Source organism: Lissotriton helveticus, chromosome 2_1, assembly GCF_964261635.1.
Source record: "Lissotriton helveticus chromosome 2_1, aLisHel1.1, whole genome shotgun sequence".
NCBI classification, from domain to species: Eukaryota; Metazoa; Chordata; class Amphibia; order Caudata; family Salamandridae; genus Lissotriton; species Lissotriton helveticus.
The window spans coordinates 2,062,818,845-2,062,843,360 of record NC_136059.1 but is presented as its reverse complement, the minus strand read 5'-3'; the positions used below and the strand labels follow the sequence as shown (position 1 = coordinate 2,062,843,360).

At 43.8% G+C, this 24,516-nt stretch overlaps 1 protein-coding gene across 1 annotated transcript in view; it reads right to left on the bottom strand.

Moving 5' to 3' along the window:
* TLL1 (tolloid like 1) overlaps positions 1-24,516 on the bottom strand; it is a 363,446-nt gene that overhangs the window by 109,538 nt on the left and 229,392 nt on the right. The window contains exons 10-11 of the mRNA XM_078677025.1: positions 17,205-17,307; positions 7,893-8,009 (exon numbers count right to left, since the gene is read on the bottom strand). Of these exons, the coding sequence (XP_078533151.1) occupies positions 7,893-8,009; positions 17,205-17,307 (220 nt within the window). The remainder of the gene's footprint in view (positions 1-7,892; positions 8,010-17,204; positions 17,308-24,516) is intronic.

The following is a 24,516-nucleotide window of genomic DNA, read 5'->3' as shown; positions in this document are numbered from 1 at the left end:
GCCTGGACTTTGCTGGCTTCCAGCGCCTGGAAGCGCTGCATCTTGACCCCTAGCGCCTGAGAGCGCTTTATTCTGCCCCTAAGCGCTTGGTAGTGCTTTGCTAGCTGTGCAGGTGCCCACCCTGCTGGGGGTGCCGTGGCGAGTGCCCACCTCGCTTATTTTTTTTAATGATTTTTTAACCTGGCAGGTGCTCACCCCGCCAGGGGCCTGGCCGCTATTTTTATATTTTTAACTTAACTCGAGGGAGCCCACCCCTCGGTTAATTATCCCCCAGCCTACAAGTGCCTGAAACGGGCCGCCGCGCTGCCCGCGATGACCCGGAAGTGGTTGGCCGGCCGGCCAATTCCAGCGCGGCCTGGCCGGAAGTCCCGCCCCCGCAGCCCGGAGAGAGAGAGAAGAAGTACGGTGGGAGATGGCGCGGGCCTCCCGTGAGACTGGGAGAGCCCCGCACTGCCACCGGAAGAAGGAAGCCGCCTGCCGTGTCCGTCCCGGGGCTCCTGAGTGAAGGGAGAGCCCCGGGGAGAGAGAGAAGTCCGGCCGCCCGAGCCGCGAGGCCTCCGTGCTGCAAGGAGAGCCCCGCAGCAGGAGAAAGGAGAGCCCCGCATGAGGAGAGGAGACCCGGTGAGTGCGTGATAGGAGGGGGCATCGGGGCACATTGCCGGTGCCCGTCCCGCCCCTCCAGTGCCGGGGCATTGCGTGAGCTGAGAGCCCAGAGAGGCTCTAGGGGGCATATCTGTTGAGGAGCCCTGAGAGGCTCCGGGGGCCTTGTGGTGTTTTTGAGCCCAGAGAGGCTCCTGGTTTACACAGTTGTCCACGAGTCCCCAGGAGGGGGGCTCCAACGACGCCCCAGTTATTTGTTGAGCCCTGAGACGCTCAGACCGGCCATTGATGACGAGCCCAGAGAGGCTCCCAGCGGCATAGTTGTTCGACGAGCCCAGAGAGGCTCGTAGGGGCATTTCTTTGTTTAGAGCCCCGAGGCTCCCTGCACACGTGGCTGCTTTAGGGCCCCGAGAGGCTCCCTGCCCACCTTGTTGTTTTGCGAGCCCAGAGAGGGCTCTTAGGGGGCACAGTTATTTGCAGAGCCTGTGTGGCTCCAGCTTGGCGCAGCTTTTGTTCTAGGGCCAGTGAGGGCCCTGGAGCAGTTTTGTTGACTCCCAGCTGCCCAGCAATTAGTGGGCAGCTGCACCGTTTAGGTCCCTGACTTTTGGACACAGGGTGTCCTAGCTCCAACAAGGCCAGTAGCCTAGGGACTGCCACAAGTGGTGGCTTATGTAAGTTTTTGCGCTATTGAGTAGCGTTCTGGCACCTCTGAATGTTTTATGCATCATGTGTCTTCCTTGACTTTACACCTCTGAATGTGTTGATTTATGCATCATGTGTTTTTCCTTCCCTACACCTCTGAATGTGTTTTGATGCATCATGTGCCTTGTTCTTACACCGCTGAATGAATGTTTTATGCATCATGTGTTTTTCCTTCCCTACACCTCTGAATGTGTTTTGATGCATCATGTGTAATGTGTTCTTGCTGATACCCCTAAGTGTATTTTATTCTTAGGTGGTTGTTCTTTCCAGTACAGGTGGTCCTAGTGAGGTCCTGGTCCCCTGCGTGACATTCTCCTAAGGTGGTTAGGGTTGCGTAGGTGGTACTTACCTGTTACCAGTAGTTACTGGTCGTGTGCTATACTTGCTAATTTGTGCTACAGTGATTTTATATCCTTTTATTCTAATTTCTGACAGTATTTCTATTTCTGAAAGTATTGATCCTGACAGTGGCCCATGTGGCCCTGTCTTGTGAATAATCCCTTGTGAATATTGCCCGTGCCAGTTGGCACAATGTACATGTGTGATTTCTATCTGATGTGATTTTGACAATACAGAAGTTATTTTTATATAACCTTGTGTGGAGTTCCTTTTGTGGTGTGCCTAGGATGTTGTTGCTGTTGTGTGCTTGCGCAAATGCTTTACACATTGCCTCCGAGTTTAGCCTTACTGCTCGTGCCAAGCTACCAAGGGGGTGAGCAGGGGTTTTCTTGATGTGTGACTCCCTTGCCCTGACTAGAATGGTGGTTTCTGCCTGGCTTTGGCGTCAGCCTTAGCCTACCAGAAATAGCCAGTTCTAACACTTACTGCATAGATGACTTTAATATTGCGACTAATGTTGCCCTTTAAAAGAGCAATACAAGACTATCAACACAACTTCCCAGTGCTGAAAGGAACTTTATTTAAGTGTTTATTTATTCCACGCGGGCCAGGGTCTAAGCACCAGATAACTTGAAAGTCTGTAATTGTCACCAGGGAAAGATATAGCTTCAAAGGCATAGTTGTTTGCTCTCAACGCCAAGGCCATCAACGCTCAAATCATAGAATTTATCGAGACAAACCACACCCTGGAACCCTCCCAATCAGGCTTCAGAAGCAACCACAGCACCGAGAGACTACACTCCTCACCGCAACAGATGACATCTGCACTCCACTCGACCAAGGTGAAACTGCAGCCCTCATCCTCCTGGACCTCTCTGCTGCCTTCAACACTGTCTCCCACCACACCCTCTGCACAAGACTCCACAACGCCCGCATCCACGCAAAGTGCTAGAGTGGATCTGTTCCTTCCTTACTGGATGAACCCAGAGAGTCAGTCTCCCACTGTTCTCCTCATACAACAGAGATCACCTGTGGAGTCCCACAGGGCTACTCCCTCAGCCCCACCCTCTTCAACATCTACATGGCCCTGCTCACGGCCATTATCAGAAACCATGGACTCAACATCATCTCATGCACCGACGACACACAGCTGATCCTCTCCCTCACCAACAAACCGGCAGCTGCTAAGAGCAACTTTCATGACAGAATGAAGGCAGGAGCCACCTGGATGAAGTAGAGCTGCCTCAAACTGAACTCCGATGAAACCGAAGTCCTCATCCTGGCTCCAATCGCTCCACTTGGGATGACTAATGGCGGCAAGCAGCACTGAAACCCCCGCCCCACCACCGACCACGCACGCAACCTCAGTATCATCCACGACTGCTAGCTCTCTATGAACCACCAAATCAACGCTGTATCCTCCTTCCGCTTCCACACACTTCATCTGCTCTGAAAGATCTTCAAATGGATCCCCACCGAGTCCAAGAGAATGGTCACCCAGGCGCTCATCAGCAGCAAGCTCAACTACGCCAACGCACTTTATGTCGGCACCACCAAAAAACTCCAAAAGACATTGCAGTGCATTCAGAACGCCTCTGCCAGACTTATCCTGGACATTCCCCATTGAATGAACATCCCTGGTCACCTAAGAGACCTCCACTGGCTTCCTGTCAACAAAAGAATCACATTCAAGAACTCCATGCACGCCTACAAATCCCTGTACAACTCCAGGCCCGAATACCTCAACCACCACCTCTCCTTCTACACACCGACCAGACACCTCCCCTCTGACCTTGGACACTATCCCATGAATCCGAAAAACATTGGCTGGAGGAAGATCCTTCTCTTACCTCACTGCAAAGTCATGGATCTCCCTACCTTGTACCTCAGGCAATCACCATCACTACCTCAATTCAGAAAGGACCTCAAGACCTTGCTCTTTGAGTGAACTACAAACCAATCCTCCCCCCCAGCGCCTTGAGACCATTGCGGGTGAGTATTCGCGCTTTATAAATACCCTGATTGATTGATATGTGGACACATTAATTTGGGACATGAGTTGGTACAGAATACTGTTCTCATTCCCTGAAAAAATTGACAGGATTTGGTTCCTGCATTTGACCAAAAGTTTAAATCCTTCACTAAAACAAATATAAAGACCTACCTACATTTTTTTAATGTTTTAAAAATGTTCACATGAAAGCTCTAAGCCTCACCAGTTTTAGTAAAAAGGAAATACAGTGTCAGGGCCCTTTTCTCCAGATTTTGCATCCATAAATATAGACAGATATATATATATGTGTATGCCAAAATTCACAGCAGCCTCTCGTGGAGTGTGTGACATGGGGCGGGGGAGGGGCAGGATGGGGGGTACTAAACTCCGGCTCACGGCCGACCGGAGTAATGCACATAAATAAATAAATTTAAAAAACAATTTCATTAAACGCGCTGAAACACATTTTGCGTTTCAATGCGCACAATGACATTTTTTTATTTATTTATTTTCATTACTCTAGTCGGCTGTGAGCCGGAGTTTACTAACCTCGACCGTGCCCCTCCCCCACCCTGCCGCAACGCCCCGCGGCACTCCCTCCACGAGTCGCTACTGAAAATTCATATGATTACTGATTCGAACATTTGAACTAAATCTTTAGTATGATGGAACCGATACACAAAGAACTTGCAAATTGTGAACCTTTATGACTGGCTACCAATTCACAAAACATTCATGTGTGAAGGAGTTAAAGGAATATTTTGCATAAGTTACACACAAAAGTGTAGGATAGTAGAATGCATTCCTACCAAACACCTTTTTTCCCGGAAATTACGTGAGCAGAGTGTCTATAGAGCATATATTCTTGTTATGGTTAGAACCTCAGCAAAATGCAAACGTCATTTGATTCAAATATATTTAATTAAATGTGTTTTCCTTCCTACATCTCTACTACCTCTGCCCCTCAGCTCCGTGTGAATTTGCGAACATTGCTGTTTTCTATTCTTTTCAAAACAGATACATCCACATTGTTCATGTGCATTTTCAGAAATGTAGATCAGTGTGGCATGTACATAACGCTTGTTTTTGATTACCTTAAGACAGTTAATTTGCATTGGTATTTCCTGGAACGGTCCTATGACTTCCCCTGACAACACCATCTTCTACAGATATAGGTAAAAAACGTACCTATTTTCTATATGTCTATGAACTGCACATATGGGCGGCATCACTGCAGTGTAACATCAACATTTCAACCACTGTGAGTTGCCTGAAAGATACAGCATTATGGCTGACGCCATTTTCACATGAGTCACACTTATTTATGCACACAGAGTTGTACCTAAAATATCAATGGCAAGCTCTTCTTGAGAGGGTTTAATAACAGAACAAACCCCTTGAGAAATCTGGGTTGTTGGGAACGTTTGGTGTTTTCTTGGGATTTAGAACAAATCATTGTTTTTGAACAATAAACCGCAAAGTAAGCTTGGAGATGAGTCTAGCTAATCTGGAAGAAGTTAATTAATTGGACAGAGCTTGTTGTAGCCTGCACCGTGAAACTAAATGGTGTGAATAGGCTACCAAAAAATATTTTCGTAACTCCCACTTGGGAAAAGATATTGGAGATTATTTCTAATGTAGAAACACTCTTTTTATATTCTCATACATTTATGCACCAGACTTGACAGTCCGGATAGGAACATTCACAGACGGGGGATATTTTGGTTGGCATCTGTCTATAATACGAAAAAAAACACTTCTCGAAGCAGTCAAGACTTTTCAAACTATTGCATGCATACCTCCGGGTAATTGTTCTCTTTGTAGCCAAGTTCTGATAGGTTGGGCATGTTAATGACTTAAAGAATAATATTTCCTCATTTCTTCTAATGATCTTCATTATAAATGTAAGCAGAAAAAAATGCAACACAAATCTGATTTTTTGTGTTTAGCAAAAGAATACAATACAATGTACACTCTATTTGATAAATGCCATGCTACCATTATTAGCACATGCTCCCATTATAAGTACACTTACTTTACAATATCATTGTTTCAGAATACGATTTTAAATATTGATTCACTATTGCTGAACACTTATTCCTGTTCCTCCAATCGTTTACTTATTTTTCATCAATTATTCTAGCATTTTAATGTTTTTCTAACTCTGCTTTTAGTTTCTTCACATTGTTCTGCCACAAATGTACAAACTGTTACGTTTGAAATTTACACTCGGTAGCTGTAGAGAAAGTACAAATCTCCACCATTAACTTGCAGCGCTTTATCAGAAGGTGTTTCCCCTCTTGTGTTGTTCACAAGAATCCTTGATAAACTGTGCACCGTTGCTTCTGACAGCCACCACAGACTGACAGTGTTTTTTGACACATATTCCGTCCGTGCTTGATGTTGTTGTGAATAGTGTTTTGTTCTCCACTTGGCAAGAGACGTGAAACATTCTCACAAAGCCAGGAAAGAGAATGTGTTGCTATTGAAACTGTAGAACAAAGTATTTCAATGAGGCTTCTTGAACGCTATCTCTCTAAATGAAACAACCGGGAAAAATTAGCAGGAAGGCAGAAAATGATGTTGTGCTTTACTCGTGCAATCAGCCAACAGACTCAACAAAAGCTCACCCACGGGAAAGGCTAATTTCCTTTTGTTGTCAGAGGTGCACACTGTAAAGCAGATCTTAGCAGGCAGGACATCAACTGAAGATATTTATTAGCTTTTTTTAAGAACTAGAAACGTTGACAAAAGTAAGAAGTAAAGCACACCATGTTCCTCGGATATGACTGAATGAGGGTCATTAGGGATGACAGAAAATAACTAATTATTTCCGTTTTTTTTTTTAAACTGCTGTTTTATTAAACAAAAATCAACCCAGATGATCATAGCTTGTAAGTGACAACTCTTACTTTAACAGAAAAGTGCAAAGTGTGAGATGAGTTTGACAAAAATGAAGATTGAAATAACACAGATGTATAACAATAAGCCCATCTCCTATACAAATTACTAGTCAATCACAATTTATTGGATTGTATTGTAGAATTTGTTTAGCACATCAAAGAACTGAGTTGGAAAAGAAGGATTTATTCGTTGAAATATACACCCAAACATTCTCCAGTGTTTCTTGACCGTGTAGACGGGTGGCACCTCTTTGCTATTCGAATAATGTGCTTCTGGTAAAAAGTTTGTGAATTAGAAGGCTAGAGAGGCCATAAGGTGTCTTCACCTTTGAAGTTTACAAACCTAGGGCCTCATTTATGGGATTTTGGCATAAGGCAACGCAGCAAGGCACCTTGCTGCGCTGCCCTATGCCAGGAGAGGCCAGTGCAGGTAAGAGGAGTGAGGTGGGGCATTCGTCAGAGGATGACAAGAGAAAATGTAAAATGTAATAAATAATTAATTTTCCCTCGTTGCCGTCTGTTGAATATCCCCCTACCCCACTCCACCGCCCTTACCTGCACGGACTGCTCTTGCCCTACGACTAAGTGAAAGGGCAGGAATGCACAGCATTTAAGCAATACGGCGCATTCCTGCCCTTTCTCCCTATGATGGTGCAAGTTCAGCAGCCTAGCATCAACGTAGGCACCCTTGCACCATGGTGCAAGGGTGCCTCCATTGCATGCAGGATTGTTTCTGTGCAGGAAGGTGCATCTTCTTGCACAAAAACAATCCTAAGAGGCGTTTTCCTCTTTCCATATGTGAAGCACACATGGAAAGAGGAACAAAGCATATTCTCCTATACAAAGCATCTTTCTACTCGTTACGCCTCACCTCCAGAGGCGTACAGAATTGGAGTTTCCTCGAGTTTACATGAGTTAGTAAATCTGGGGCAGTGTCAAATTCCATGGGTGTTGCATGGGAAAACCCACCACAACGCCCATGGAATGCTCCCGGATGCAGAGTAAGGTAAAGTAGCAATCGGCGCTGTGTTGGCTTACTCCTGATTTATGAGGTCATCAAAGTTGCGAAGGGTGGCTTTACATGGCTTCATAAATCGAATTGAGAGCCATGAGTCTTGCACGTACCACTTTACGTGCTGCAAGAGTGATCCAGTGCTCTTCTAAATAAGCCCCCTGGTCTGTAGCAAAATTCAAGCTCCTTAGACATAATTCCAGTTTTGCTAATTAACAGAATATTAGAATAATGTGATATGCAGTTAACTCAGGTAATGCTAATCAACAGTGGACTTGTTTCTGTTAACTGGATGACTTCATATCCATGTTGATAACACGCCCCTCAATTTTAAACCACCTACCTTCATAAACTGCTGCGAAACCTTTTCCCACCCAGTTACTGCTGCTACGAAACTCAATCCACAGTCTGCTGTCGGTAGTTATGAGGGATTCCGGCAGTTTATCACCACAAAATCTACCTGGAAAAACATTCATCAAACAATGTTAATTGTGTACATGTTGATAGGCTGGATAAGCATGCAGAGGTGAATACGCATGAAGGAAGACTGAAATGTGGTTTTGCTATAGCCGGCCACGAAGCCAGTGTATGGATGTTGTTAAGCCATGAGCCAAACAAATAAGAGTACTGGCAAACATGGTCACTGAGACAAATGGTTAGTTGAGGGTGCAAGCATAGTTTCCATGCAACATACTAGGTTCAACATTAGACCATATTATAACAACTAGAAGAGCCTGCAATACATTTACATTTGAAGAGAGCACACATCTAGGACAAGTGATCACATCTGCAGCTCACAAAAATACTTGTAGCCTTGTACAATTGCCGCAGTGCCAGAAAGCCACTGGTTCGTGAGCACCCTATTTCAGCCACGAATAATATGCACATACCTTTCTGCAGAGAAATCATGTTTCTTTCCAGAATAGTATGAGCATATTTGAATTAATATATTTTATGTTCAGGGCCTAAATATCACAACATTTTCTGGGGCTCTCTGTTCCCATTTAAAGTCTCCTGTAGCTTTCTCTGAAGGCGTGTTTTAGAAACAGGTTCCCATGATGCAAAACGCCTCTTTTTTATTGTCTCTGAATAATAGTGATTTGATGTTCCACTTTGTTAAGATATGATGCTCATGTTTACATCATTTCTTAACTTAAGAGGACCCTGGAGGTGCGACATAGACACAAAATTCTGCATATGAATGCAACATAAATGAATTCCCCACTTGACCCATTGAGCTATCATTTTTCTAAGAGAGACAGCTCAGGAGTTCATGTGCCAGCTGTAGAGAACTATGTACAACATGCAGGTAAGAGTTTTGATTCTCGGCAGTAGTACTGCAGCATTGCATCCTTCAAGGGTCTCACTCCCTGCTAACCGGAACCTGCTTCTGCAAATAACATTACTAAAGCAGCCTACTAATGCATAAAACATGTTGATAGGAAGCTGGGAGTTGAGGACTACAGGCTGTGGAATGTAATGAACCAAGGCCGAGGAGAGCCTGCCTGAAACGTCCTGAATAAGGAGCTCGTCTTTAAATGTGTCATGAAGAATAGGAGACTGTACAACCGTCACTGATTGGATTCTAACTCTTTCCACTCACCTACATTGTATATGTTAACCCTTACAGCGCTCAATGTAGCCCACAGGTAAAAAAAACAGCACTCTATCAAACGATTTAAGTAAATTAAAGCTGCAATGAAGGGTTATCTTTGAGACGTCTGTGATTTACCACTATACAAAAATGTGGAGATGCATAAAATGCATGGCTGAAGATATGTCTTCTGCAAAGTTATTAACTTTGCATTTCAGTGCGTGATTTCAAACAGTATTTCTGTTTCCACCGCAAAATACCAATAGTAAAATAAATCTGAAAAACAATAAAAGCACAGCTGGCAGGGCTGCTACTGCAGAGCAAAAGGACCATGAATGAATGCTCGTTCAATCGAAAGCGCCACAGTTGCTGAACAGGCTCTCCTGGAACAGAATCTCGAACAAGCGCGTTTCTAAAATGTGTTAAAGCCTAATTTCAGTAAGGGAATAACCATGACGTACTTCGTCGTGTTAAATCTATTAATACTATGGATTCCCAAGCAACGGTCAACGTGTTAGTTAACTTCCTTGCAAAAGCGCATTCGTCATGGCTGCTCACACTTCACTGGCTGAGCCACAACATTGATTCTCAAGGGCTTTCCCGAAAACGAAGAGATTGCTGTTTCTTCCCTCTAAAACACCGTGCGTGGCATTTATTACCAGTGCATACATTCAGCAAACGTCACCATTTGTCAAGTTCTGACTCCCGCTTTACATTAACAACCAATTTCTCAACCGAGACCGAGCAGCTCGAATCCTGCCTAAGCATTTCCATTCTGTCGAGCACAGGGCAAGCTGATCCAGCAAGCGACCAGCCACCCGGTAACAGAATGGCCTTTCTAATGGGCAATACTCGAACTAACAACAAATCAGCTCGCTCAGTGAGAAAACGAAGTCATCAGACAAGCTAACTAATTAAACAAGCAACCCAACTAAAGACCACACCAAATATCCAACGCCTTTAACAAATAAATCGGCTAATACAAAAGCCTATCTCTTGAGTAAACAAATTGATATAATGAGTACACAGACTGGACTAACAGTTGAAGAAGCCTCAGGTGCGAATGTGCTATTGTACATTCACAAAGTGATACAACACACAAATCAATACGTTTATTAAGTAATCCACAATCAGTTTAGCCGTAAACAGATGAAACGTGGAAAAGAACTGCAATAACCAACAAAATAATAATAATCCTATCCTCCGTTCTAAGTAGAAAGTGAATTTTTTGATACAGTGTGGACTAATCTAAATATAAAATACATTTAATATAATGAGTGAACATTTAACAAGCCAGCACATTAATTGTAATGCACTTGAAATGATCCAATAAGCAAGCAAACTAATATAATCATTTTCTTCAAACTCTTTTGAAATATAAACACAGGATTAGGCCAGGATTTTTGGTACATATTTTTTATTGTTTTTAGTTCATATTAGTTGATTAATCAAGCGAGTAAGAAAATGCACGAGTACTTGTGGTGTTCATTACACTCAGCCCTACTGCTCCTCATCCAAGAGATTATGTAATGAGGTGTGTTCTACCTGAAAAGACAAGAAAACTCGAGTTTAAAGTGCTGAGAGTGCTAAACTCACACACCTTGGCTGGGCGCTATAAAAGAAAGTAGCAACACCAGCATTCACCTGAAAAATCCCAGCCAACTTCATCATCTAGATAGCAGAGGGTGGGTGGGTGTGTTGCAAGGAATGTGATGTGAATGGTAGGACTAAAAGTATTGAAGATTACAGATAAAAAATTGGGGCATCGCATCTACGTCCGTCTTCCTTGCCTCAGTCTGTATTTATGAGGAACACTAGCGGACCAACAATACCTTCAGACGGTCCAAAAACCACCCCACAACCACAAACACTATGATTATGAATGCAAAGCAGGTACTTTGTGCAGGCACTGAAGGAGAGACGATGAGAGCAAAAGCCTACAATCGTAGACACTAAGCAGACGAAGAGACCACACTGCCAGCCAGGACCCAGCTTGGACTTGAGAAGCACCAAAGGTGCAAAGGTGTAATCATACCCAGAAATGAGAAGGCAGGAATAAAGTGCTCATCCCAACAGACCAAAAGTGACTTTTCCACTGCTGCATTGTAAGAGCTGCATATACCAAAAACAAAACGTTGCCCACCAATGAGACTCAACCACCACAATGGGGAGGGTCTGGAAGAAATGACAGGCATAAATGATCTACGATTGTCTCATCCAGACAGGGGGGCAAGACCAAGAATACAAAAGCCAGGGAAAAACTGTGCAGCTAAACCACTGCATCCATAAAGGAGAACCAGGATAAGGATGTATCTCCGAGTCAAAACCTCAAGCCACAACAGACAACAAGAGGTGGAAGGAAGAAGCAAGAACCAAGCACCCATGTGCCAGGACACAGGAGTGAGGAACTAACACGTATGTAAGAACAGCATCAACAGAGGAGTATAAAGGAATCGTAAGGAAGGAACATACCTATTTCATTCACTTGAATGAAGTAAGGGTCTACTGTAAGAAGCTGTCTCTTTACATAGCGGACCAAAACTAGGTACACTGTGTAAAGAGTAAAGGCAACCCTTAACGGTTTTCAGAGGCAAAAATGATTACACCAAATGGTCTCTTTTGTGGTACTGTGGGGAAGCAGTTATCAGAGGGTAATTCTAAGCATTTGTTGTACTCACTGAGGCAATAAATGAGACACACTCAAGAATAAATCTGAGACCAATTAAAAAAAACAAGTCATATTTTTATATACATTTTGATACCAAGAATTTTGTCATCAAGTAAGTCCTTTTTCAAATATTACATTTCACAGGTAAGCAACAATGCACGTAAATATGTATTTACACAGCAATGCTTTCCTATAGAAAGAAAAGGCGTATGATGCATGCAATTATTTACGGTCGGCTTCTGGGGGTCTCCTACGGGACTTAGTGTCATAGTGGGTCAAGGTCCAAAGTACCATCAGCAGTTACTCGTTACCTGTCCTGGGGCATCCAGGTGCAGAGGTGCTGGTCGAGTTGGTAGCTCTGCGCACTACACTGGCGGAAAGAAGGGGGGCAACCTAGAAACAGGCTGGAGGGAGTGACTAGTCCCAGAGTTGCCAACATTGTGGCTTGGGTCAAAAGTCTTCTGGGGACAAGGGGGCACAGTCGGTTCATCGGGACCCAGGCTGGGGCACTCGGGTGCAGAGTGGATAGGTCGGCTGGGCTCTGTGTGTCCTAGGCCCTTGCAGTTGTTGGTCTCGCTGGCTGAGGGTTTACAAATCAGGATAGCTGGGCCACTCTGGAAGTGTGTCTCTGTGATGCTGACGTTCCTCGACAGCTGCGCAGTGTTGGTGCTGTTAAGAGTCCCAACTTGGGCTTGGTTGCTTCAAGGCATCTGGTACCCGGTTATTGGTGAAGTCAGTTCTGGTGTCCTCTCACTCAGTGGGGGGACAGATCTGGCCTTCAGGAGTACAGTTACCTCTTCCTGGGGTCTGCTGTATCAGGCTGGCCGGGGAGCAGCTACATGGTAAACCCGACTTTGCTTTGTCTGTGCCTGCGGACTGTAGGGCATTAGCTCCTCTACTCCCCCAAGGGAGATTGCCGGCAATTTGGAAAAGCCTGGCAGTCTACCGGAATGCTTATTAGTTGCTTAACTGCAGGATGAGTCACTCAGTCACAACTGTTAAGACTGGTGCAGGAAGGCAGGCTTTGGCGCCAAAAGTCCACAGCAGTCTTCAGATCTCATTGTACTGCGGCTCTTCTTTATCCTTTTGTCAGCATCTGTTGAACCTAAGCTCCTGGCATCAGGGGTGCAACCTAAATACTCAATTTAGGGGCCTTAAGGGGAGTGACAGGTAGTAACCAATGGGCTACTTATCCTTAGAGTGACCCATTCCCGTGGGAAGTGGGCATAACCCTGACTCAGTTAGCCTAATTCCACCAACAACAAAGATGGTGGATTTCTAGTTTTCGTGTTCATATTGTCGTGGAGCTAACCTGATGGGGAACAGAAATCCTGACTAGCTAATTTTATTGCCAGTCCTGGTGTTATATGGGCCCTGTCAGGGGGAAGCCTGGGACACATATCAAAGGTGGCAGAGGCCTTTGAAGCCTTCTGCCTTGATACGCTGATTACTTAGTCATCCTGGTTGTAGGAGGTGACAACACCTCTGGCTGGAGCAGGCATTGTTTCTGCCCTCAGAGAGTGTTAGCTCGTACCTGGAGGAGGTCAGGAACCTGTCTATGGTGGCAGACTAGTCTGCACCAGTCAGCCAGCACACTGGCAGTCGGTAGGCTTTCAGGGGGCACTTCTAATGTGCCATCTTGGCGCTTGTATTAAGAAATCCTTTTTGTATGAAAACAGTGGCCCTCATACAAAGCGAAAATATAAACGATAAATATAGACTAGAATCAGTGCTACATTGGGAGTGTCCAGCCAGATATTCGAATTAATGAAACAATGAATTGAAAAAATAGGAAGAGTGCATTAATATAGTGGGACACAGTCCTGCATCTTACAGAGGGACAAATGAATCACAATCCTGAGTTAAATAGTGCCTTATTATAGCAAGATACACGATGGACGATAAACAGACAGTCTCACGGTGGGGTGACTATTTAACTCAGGCTTGTGATTCATTTGTCCTGATGATGATCCTACTATTGTTTTGAAAGGATCGAAACAACGTTGACCAATATAAACAGCATGTACATTAATCTACTGTGTTAAAAGAAGTGCATTCACTGTTTTTACTAAGCTTGCTACAATTTAAATTCAACAAGCTACCCTTGTCTTGCCAGAAATGTTTTTTTTCTTTCTGTATATGTCATGTGTTTCTGTAGGATGCAGGACCGTGTCCCCATGTGCTCTTATTTTTTCAATTCACTGTTTTATTAAATTGAATGTAAGGCTGGGCACTGCCAATATAGCACTGATTCTAGTCTATATTTATCGTTTATATTTTCGCTTTGTATAAGGACCACTGTTTTCGTACAAAACTGACACCCAAGGTCCTTATCTACCTTGTGGGTTCCCTTGTGTTTTTGTAAAATGTATTAAGAAATTCATCACTGGAATCAACGAGGGCTTATTAATACAATTACCAGTATCCAGCACATACTTAACATGGCTTCCCTGTTCACTTGTAATATCTAAGCATCGACTTAGACTTCAAGGGGGCATATCTGCTGGTGCAGAAATGTCCATTCATGTAGTATAGTGCACCCTGCATTAGGGCTCTAAGGCCTGCTGTAGGGGTGACTAACCTATATTGCATGCAGTGTCTGCAGGCATGGCACACAGGAGGTGTGCCATGTTGTGTCTTCGCTTTTCTCTACACCATGCCATGCAGCTTTAAATAGCAGTTTGCATGAGTGTTCTGAAGGGTTTGTTCGGGTGGCACAATATATTCTGCAGCCCATATGGGCCCTCTTTAGCCTCTTTGCCCTAGGTACCAGAGGCACCATTTAATTAGGACTTACAGGGGGCGCCAAAGGTATTGCCAATTGAAGGAACAATTGTGCAGTTTTAGGGACAGAGATCTGGCACTGGAAACCTGAATAGTAGGAACCAAGTGCACTTCGGTCAAAACTGCACCAATTACTAGGCAAAAAGCGGAGGGGTGACCATGTCACAAAGAGGCACTTTCCTACACCTACACCCTACCCCAGACCACAAACTAAGCTAAGATATTGCCTGTAGATGACCCATAAACACAGCATTCCAACTACTAGCTGACAGGGAGCGGAACAAGCAGAAGGTTGCATGGCTGGAACTGGGTTTGGGGTAATGATGCTCAAGGTTCCCACAGCAACAACAGGTCCCCAACCAATGATGATCATGAGCACATAGGAAAGGATAAAGAAGGGGAATTGTGGGCTGGCCAACCATGCCAGGTAGAGAGGTGACACAAACTGGACACAAACCTACCTCATCTAAGAGCCCTAACGAGTACAACAAACTCATCTCAAGGAGTGGTGATCCAGGAACACACACTAGCTTCAAGGGGCATCAGGGAATCACCTCAGACTGGGACACTGGCTCATTGGCAACAACTGCTAAAAGAATAGAGAGATGTAAAGAACATATGGAGACAAGCCCATCAGGCCAGAAGCAATCGGATCCAGGTGCCCTAGCCCATGCACCATGACTTGTTGAGAGCTAAGGACCAGAACATAGAACCCAGACAGAAGGATACACACCCAAGAAGAGGGGCAACAACCCAAGGATACTGATGAACACCCAACCAGTAATAGACCAGCCAGGAAGCACCACAGATTTGGGGCATACTCACCTGAGGGCAGGTCATCTAAACATCTTATTCCACTGACTGTGGAGATGTAGGAACAGGCACTGAGGCAGATGGTACTAAACGTGAGGCAAATTAATTAATTGCATACTTAGGGCCTGTTTACGAGTTTAACGGTCCTTGAGCAGGGCGCACCCCAGAGCCCTGCTCCAGGACTGCCAAACTTGTCCGCCGTCCACTCATCAGATTACAAGTACATTTGTTGCCTGGCGGGTGGCATGGCCGTTCCCCAGAGGTGCAGTTTAAGGGCTCATAGTAAGCCTTATAAAGGCACCACCGCAGGACTGCCAAAGGAAGGCATGGATTGAGCAGTCCACAGTGGGGCACAACATATACCCCCCATGCACAGGGGCAACAGGGGGCCCTGTAGGGTACACTTTGTTTCTCCACAGCCAGCTTTTTCATGATGGGCTCACCTTTCCATGACGGGCTCACCTCCATGAAAAGACTGGTGGCGGGGAAACCTGTAATATGAATGGTGGTGCCTCAGTGGCGCCACCATGCAAATTGCTTTCCCAGACCACCTCACCACCCCCAGGGATCGCGGATCCCTGGCGGCAGTCCCAACACGCTCTGACTGCCGTACTCATAATAAGGTGGTAGGACCACTGGTGAGGCGGTCCCCAACCGCCACCACACCTCCACCAGGGGTTGGGCTGTCCAATGGAACAACAAACTCATAATCCGGCCCTTTGTATGTGAGGAGAGAATCATAGTGCAAAATACTTAGTTTCCTTTTGGATTATTTATGGACGTGGAAATCCTTTTTATTACTCGATTACAGGTAACGTGAATATTTATTTTCGTTGTGTCACAATTTGTTTAGCTGGCTTAGCTTTGTTTAATTGGCTGATGCAAAAAATTAATTAAATTGAAGATGAGCAAAATTTGTTGCTTAATTCAATATTACACAATGAGTAAAACAGGTAGAACAAAGTTTAGCTCTGTACCTAACATGACCCTAGAGGCAACACCTCTATGAAGTAAAACACCTTCGTGTAAATGCTGACTAATGCTTGCTGTACATCCTGGTATTGTGTTATATGAGCTTTAATATATTTAAGAGAATTAATTTATCTGAACTCAATTTTAACTTTATTTATTGTTTTACTCTTCAATGAACTGTATTTGTATTATATGCTTTTATGACAATCGTCGAATAAAGCTTGCTTGACAGGCTGACTGAGCTTTGGTATTTTACAAATGATAATATGACTTTCACCAAAACCTTTTCATTGAAGGCGAGTTTATTTCACTGAAAAACGATAGCTAAATGCACAATCGAATTGGTTGCAGGTTTGTATTCAAAAACATATTTATAAAATAGCATCACATGGTCACTTTAAACAAGATCACTCCTCAAAATACTGCGTCACTGTACCTTGGCTAGTATGACATTTCTTACAATGTATATAGGTTAGCCATGAATGATTTTAAATGTTCGATTTGTGCATATAATGAGGACATTTCCCGGTGTTGGCAAAATAATCTATACACACCCAGAAGAAAAAATCTATCAAAATAACGGATCCACCATAATTCTTTTTCAAATCAACATTTCCCTGTCCATGACCTTGTACTGTGCTAAATGCGGATGTGGTGCTCTGAATCTGTTAATGCAGAGCATGTAAGGGCAGCTCCCAGTTACATTAGGTTATTCATTTACAGTACTTGGATTAACAAAGCAGAGATTAATTACACACGGCGTGTTTGCCAACCCCAGCTACATTTTAATTAAACCACGTTCAAGCCCAGAGGTCTTTACTTACCTAGTAGAGGCGATTTTCTCCAATAGCCATCTCTCACTTCAATGTAGTCATACCAGCAAAGGCTGCTTTTGTACAGATCCATTGTTGTGAAATTTAGGACAATCTGCAAGCAAAAAAACAGAAAAAACATTTATGAAAATCGAACTTTAATTATGTTAGTAATATTTGCATTTCAATTCCTGCCACAACAGCACTTACAGTAAAGGGGCTACTGTCCTGCTACCATGAAGGCATGCAGTAAGGGATGCTAGGGCCAATAAATGACTGGCATAGAGAATCTAAAACGTAACAACTGATCACGACATACGATTATGAACTTTACCAGATTAAACACCAATATCCCATTCACACTAGAAGATGACAAATGTAGGCTCAAACATCTTCACATTGTCAGCACCAGACAACAGCAAAAATCCTATCCGATGATAGTCCCACGCAATATTCAATCAAAGTTCTCAATTATTTACTGTCATGGTAGTTTACTCTTTCAGGAATCCTAAAAAGTGGTATAAATCGCCTTCCAGCAACCTTGATGCCATCATTAGTGCATTAATTTGCTGTACAACATGAGTGACTGGCAAGAAATCTAAAGAAGATTAAGGACATATAATGCATTCTCCTGAAGCAGCATACTAGCATTAAATGGGAAACAGCCTTTACAATGTGGACACTACACCATAATGCCTTTATCACACACCCATAACCACACAATGTCTTTACCTTGCAATGCCTTTACAACGCAAGCCTCTACCACGAATATGCCTTTACAACACATGCCTTTACATAGCATGGTAAGTATTTAAAGGTGTGTCTGCATATGCATATATATATATATATAGGTTACAGGGGCGTTATAGTTAGGAATTTTATATATATATATGTATATATATATATATGTATATATATATGTATATAAGCTACCTTGAGACATCCCCGTGAGTGTGCAGTGATTCCTTCACGTGAGCGGCATATAGTGAATGGTTCCATTACCATTCTATGCAGCACCCGCCGCAAGAGTGCAAACAGCGCTTTTAATGGAACATTGAGCCTCGCAGCAGAACTGCACGCGCTGAGCACCGCCATGCGGCAACTTGGGAGGAGTTAGCAAACATCCAGTTTGCTGGGATCATGGACATCTTTCCGTCCCTGCCCCATCCCCGAGATGTTGCCTGGCTGGCGAGGGGACGCCTAGAGGATGCTTCTGAGGTGCAGCACAAGCAGACGGGTAACGGAGCATCGGCGGTATCAATCACAGCTGGAATACAAGTTCCATAAGGCACCGTGCATCCAGTACTGCCCGGAATAGGGGCGTGCCATCTATATATGTGGAACTGCTTCCGGCTATCCTGGAATCTGCTCGTCGTCCTCTAAGGAAGAGGGATTTCACCCTCGAAACGCGTCAGGACTTTAAGACGAAACAGGACATTCATCATCCTTCCCGTGCTTGACAGCTATCCAAGCACTCTGCCCAATAAAGCTACCTTGAGACATCCCCGTGAGTGTGCAGTGATTCCTTCACGTGAGCGGCATATATATATATATATATATATAATCACAAATAAGCAAAGTTTACAGGGATGTTATAGTTAGGGTCAGATTTTACTCATACGAAACCAGAGAAATTCAGCCTTTATAGTTATCAGAGTTAACTATAACGCGCACCCCCACACTGCACTGCTTATGACCTCACATATTACATCACTCATGACATGGTCAGTGACATCACTCATGACAGTGACAACATCATCTACAGCATCTCTGACGCACTCAATCAAACTCCTCCAGATTCATTTATACGCCCACCCCACTGCCACACAACCATTCACAAACCCTTTTACAGAGCCATACCAGTACTTACACACCCGCTCAATGATTCACAGTTCTACACTCACATCCACTCGCTCACCCATACCGCCACTCATAAACCCACTCACTCACTAATACAGCCATTGACATATCCACTCATACACCCATGAGGCAATAACACACTAAGTGAGTCAGCCATAGAACTACTCACACACCTAGACACTCACCCATACAGTCAATCACACAGCCACTTACTCACCCAAACAGTTACACACACTCCCACTTACTCATAGAAATAGTAACATGTACTCACTCGCCTATACAGTTAGTGACAGAAGCACGCACTCATCCATATAGCCACTCTCATATCCACTCACGCATACAGTCACTCATATACCTCTTCACTCACCTATACTGAATTTCACATACCCAGTTACTCAGCCATACTGATACATGCACTCAATCACTGACAAAGTCATAGAGACGCTCACTCACCCATACAGCTTCTCAGACATGCACACATTACCACATACAGCTACTGACTCGCCCATTCACCCATCCATACAGGCAGTCACACACCTTCTCACCCATACACACAGACACCCAGACAACCACAGAGGTAGTCAGACAACCAATCAGTCACCCATATAATCATTCATGTACCCACTAACACACTCAAACACCCACTTGGATATTAACTGGCAGACAGATGCACTCATTTATGCAAACAGTCACTCACCTATACATTCACTGAGACACCTAATCACTCTCTTACACAGTCAGTCAGGCACCAACTGAGTCATCCATATGGACACTCATACACCCACCTTAGTATATATATTTAACAATCATAAACTTTTTTAAAACAGTCACTGGATGATGTCATCACCGATGTCATCAGTGATGTCACTGACCATGTCATGACTGATGTATTATGTGAGGTCATAATATCCTTGTAACCTTTGTTTTTTGGTGAATTTCCATGGTCTTTTAAAATGTATTTGCTAACTATAACATCCCTGTAACCTTTGATTTTTTTCAGTGAATTTCTAAGGTTTTTTAAATGCTACTTCCAAACTATAAAGTTCCCTGTACCTGTTGGTTTTTTCAGTGAATTTCTAACGTTTTTTTACTAGCATTCACGTTTGCAGAGTGGCGGAGAACGACCTCTGACCAGCACTCGGGAATTCTGCTGGGCAGGACTTACAGAAGGTACCTGGAGGGCTTCTTGGCCGCCAAGGTCCCTCTGGAGCCAAAAGGACTTTATCCCCCAACTAGTAGTGCGCCGGGAGGCATGTTAGTAGAGTGGTGGAGAACAGGGGCATGGCCTCTGACAACTGTCAGCTATCCTGCTTTGTGGAACTTACTAGAGGCAACAGGAGAGGTAGTTGGCCCCCAAGGACGCCCATGGGGGCTAGCTACCCCTCCTATTACCTTCAGTAAGTCCCATACAGCAGGATTGCTGGGATCTGCTAGCAGTCATGGCCCCTTTCTCCACCACTCTGCAAAGGCACCTCCATATGCACTACTAGTAGGGGGATGAACTCCGCTTGCCTATTGAGAGTCCTTGGGGGCCAACTACCCCTCCTGTTACTCTCACAAACACCAAAGCACACCAAAGAAAAGTAATTATAGAGTTACTTGATCAATTCAACATTGTCTGCAAAAATTCAAAATATTTAAATATTTCTCATATGTGGTATCTGAACATACAGTCCAGAAAAGAATAGTCTGCATCTGGAAAAAGTGTTCAGTTATCACTCTTTTATTCCATACACAAATGGCAGCCCACGCGCGTTTCATCCAGCAGGGCTTCCTGAAGGCTTATTTCTACTTAGGTCAGTGAAATTTTCAAAGCTGAGGTAGCTTTTAGTGTTCTTGAGTCTGAAGAGCAATACTCACCCTGTATGTTTTTCAGTGTGACCTGTAATCGTTTCTCCTTTGACTTGTGATGTTCCTTGTCAACATCAATAACCCTGATTTCGACATTCATGCCCTATCCTTCAACCTCCTCTGCAATATTATCCTCCTCCTTGCTCGACAACCACAAGTCTTTCAGCAACTGAGTCTCCTTATGGCCTTACACGGCATGGTGCACCTGCCTCTATTTCTCTCTCCCCTTTAAAGTCTTTGGTTTAAAGTTTGCACAGGTGTCGCAGTCATCACCTCATTTGATCTATCATAAGGCACAGGTCGCACACCTTGTGATTATCTTTCTGTGGAAACTTGGGGTGGCTCCTCAGGCAGAAACGAAATGGTGTGTTTTCCATGTCACGTGGAACAGGGAGCAACCTGCCAAGACATTCTCCAGTATTCCAATCAATGTGATGACACTTGTTGACTTGAATCCGATGTTTTCTCAGGTGTCTTGTGTTCTTATGGTGATGATTTCTCAGTGAAACCTTCCTTCTTGTTGGTGCTTGGAGAGCCTTTAGCAATGCTTCTAGACCCACTGGTGGAAAAAAAGAAACTGAAGATGTCGACCATGTGTGGAAGCTTCCAGGGAGGGCATAGGACTTCAAGAGGGGCTGGAACAGACACCAAATGGTGGGACCGTCAACGCCTACAAAAAAAAGAGACACAGGACTACTACTATAAAGGAGAGTTCCGGACCCAACCACTAGATGCCGGAATAATGCACAGCATGTGAAGCCAGAAAGGATTCACACAGCAAAAACATACCTTGCAGAATGTTACGTTCCTTTAGCCACAAAGGAGGACAGCCAACTGATCCGTGGAGTCCATATCTTTGTCCTGGGTACAAGGGGGAACAGGTCCAGCCCGTCCAATCTGCTCACAGGTGGCAGACAGCAGGTCCAGTCCTCTTCTACTGCCCACAGTTCCAGAAATAGTTCCGAGGAGCTGGGGTTGTGGTGCTACATTTCATCAATTCACTAGCTAGTGGGTAGGGGAGACTACTGCCCACTCCCTGAAATATGGTCACAAGGTTCCCAAGGGCAAACCTTCCCCCTTTTGCAGTACATCCTGTATTTCTCACTGCAATATATCCCACAGTGCACCATTTTCAGTAAAAAGGCTATTTTTGATATTGCATGTTTACAAAAAAAATGTCATACAATCTTCAATTGTCAAGTTCAAAACTTTGGCTTTGTTAGTGCTTGTTACAACCTATTGTTCCTAACATATCTGAAATTGCAGCATATTGTATTTGCCGGCTATGTTCTTCTACCTCCATCTTGACATGTGATCTCAGATGCCTTCTTTTCTACTAGACTTTGCATGTATCCCATAAAAGCCCATAAAAGTAAACTATTTCTACTTACTCTTTCTGCAATGTCCTCTAAGTACTATAACGGATCATTTATTCTATTCGCCAACTACAGAAGTTCATAACTAAGCACCCTCCTTAATTATTGCACATATTTGTTCATTATTATTGTCCATATTTAATTCTCTCAAACTAAGCACTGCTCCTCCTCTGCTAGAGCCCCTTTTATGCAGAACCCCAGTTTAAAAAAATGCGTGTTCTTTACTGCCAGTACACTCTTACACTGTGCAAAGTATAAACAATTTGGTGTGGCGATCACTAGATTATATGGGTGATTACACCCTCAAGCCTCTCACAATCCCGCCATTGATATATTACGGGTGGCATATTGCCCCTTTAAATATGGTCTCTGTTACTATCTACCGGAGGAGTTCACCAAGGTCACAGATGCTTTTATCCTAAGATGACACTGACTCTACTCTGGTGCAAGCAACATTTTACAGATTGACGCTTTTCCAGAAGAAGCATCTAGCCTTTTTTGCCAGGCGTTCTCTTGTAAAGACATAAGGTAAAAAACATCATTGGGTACTGCACTTCCGTCCATATCCAATGACACAATATACCCCTGCACTCTATTCTCTCTCTCTCTTCAGTGTCTATATTTTTGTTCCATCTTTCAAAGACAAGAAAAGTATCCTGACATCAGGAACATGTCTGTACTCGACTCTGTGGTCTTTGAGTAGTGCATAGCCAGTTGATTGACTTGCAAATGACAATGACATTGGTGAAAGGCAATAACATTGCAATAAGCGGTTATGCTGAGGTCTTACACATCACATTTGTGCCAAGGAAGTGTGGGCTCTAACAATCTGGGGACTGGAATTATACAATTGTGCGGCCATGAGGTTTGTCACATGATTATATATTTGTCACATTTGCCACATAATCCATCATCTGCTGAATAATCTGCAGATTTTAACAAAAAAATAAAAGCTCAAATGGTTCAAAAGTTATTAAAAACACAAGATGTTTTGCAGTGCAATGGAAGACCGTGGCAAGGGTTGATTGGTCACATTTCTATTACTTGTTCCTATATTTGGGTGTTTAATTGGCACTAATTAAGTGTAACCAATGACCAGACAGTGTTAACAAATGTAACAAGCATTTACAATGCAACGGTTTCACTTTTGTAAAAGTTAGAGCTTGTATATGTTGTTTTAGAAATCTAGTGAGCAAAATGTCACAAATTTCTGGCACTGTATTTACTTCCCGCCATCACCCAGCCCTTTATCAACACCCAACAAATAACACAGTTTCACAGCTCCCATACAACACCAACAAATAAGACAGTTTCACAGCTCCCATACAACATTGTTCTGCAGGCCCACTCTGCCCATGCATAGGCATTTGACGTCACAACACCACACAAGAGCTACAGTACCATCACTGTCTCATGCGTTGCTTTGCACGTATGTAAGAGCCATCTTTCTCCTACTTGAAGATCTATCTCAAAAATCCACTACTCCTCCTGCAAATACAGCGTGTCCTGAGTATGTAGCTTCATAACCACTTGCTGCTAACAGCCCAACACCTATCATGCAAGCGAATAAAATAATAGTGCAATTACTAACAGGCAAATGTAACAATAGGAATACGACTCCCTCATCACTGCTCAACATGAGCTCTAACTTACTAACTACATCATCAACAACAGTTGCTACAATACACGAAGATACCCCAAATGTGCCTTTGTATATGTATGCATGGGTGAAGTAGCGTGGCTCAACGCAGGAGGGCTGTAACATCTGTGGATAATGTACGTCCTACAGGAAAAGAATTAATTGAACTAGAAAAATACAAAGAGTGTGATCTGGAAATGTATAGAGAGTATTCAATGCAGTTCGGGTAAGTGATTGGGAAACATTTTTGGGTAAATGTATCAGTTTCTAGTGTTAATAGAATACAAATCCAAACAACAGACATTTCTCTTCACAGACTCGTGTAAATCAATTGTTTTACTTCAGAACTGCCACAAGCGGGGCCGCAAAACTCCATTTTACTTCTTGACTTGAGCCTGTAAATGTTACATTAGCACGAAGGCACCTTCGCAAGCAGGCTCCCAATCAGGTTCGAGCTGCAGAGTATGTTCAAGTAACAATATCCTCGGTTTACAACCTCTAATTTAATACCCCACCTTCTTCGAGAGCACAGGAGCAAAGTCCATGAACCAGAACCCTACAGAACAACCCACTGCAGAAGGGGTATTTTACATCAGAA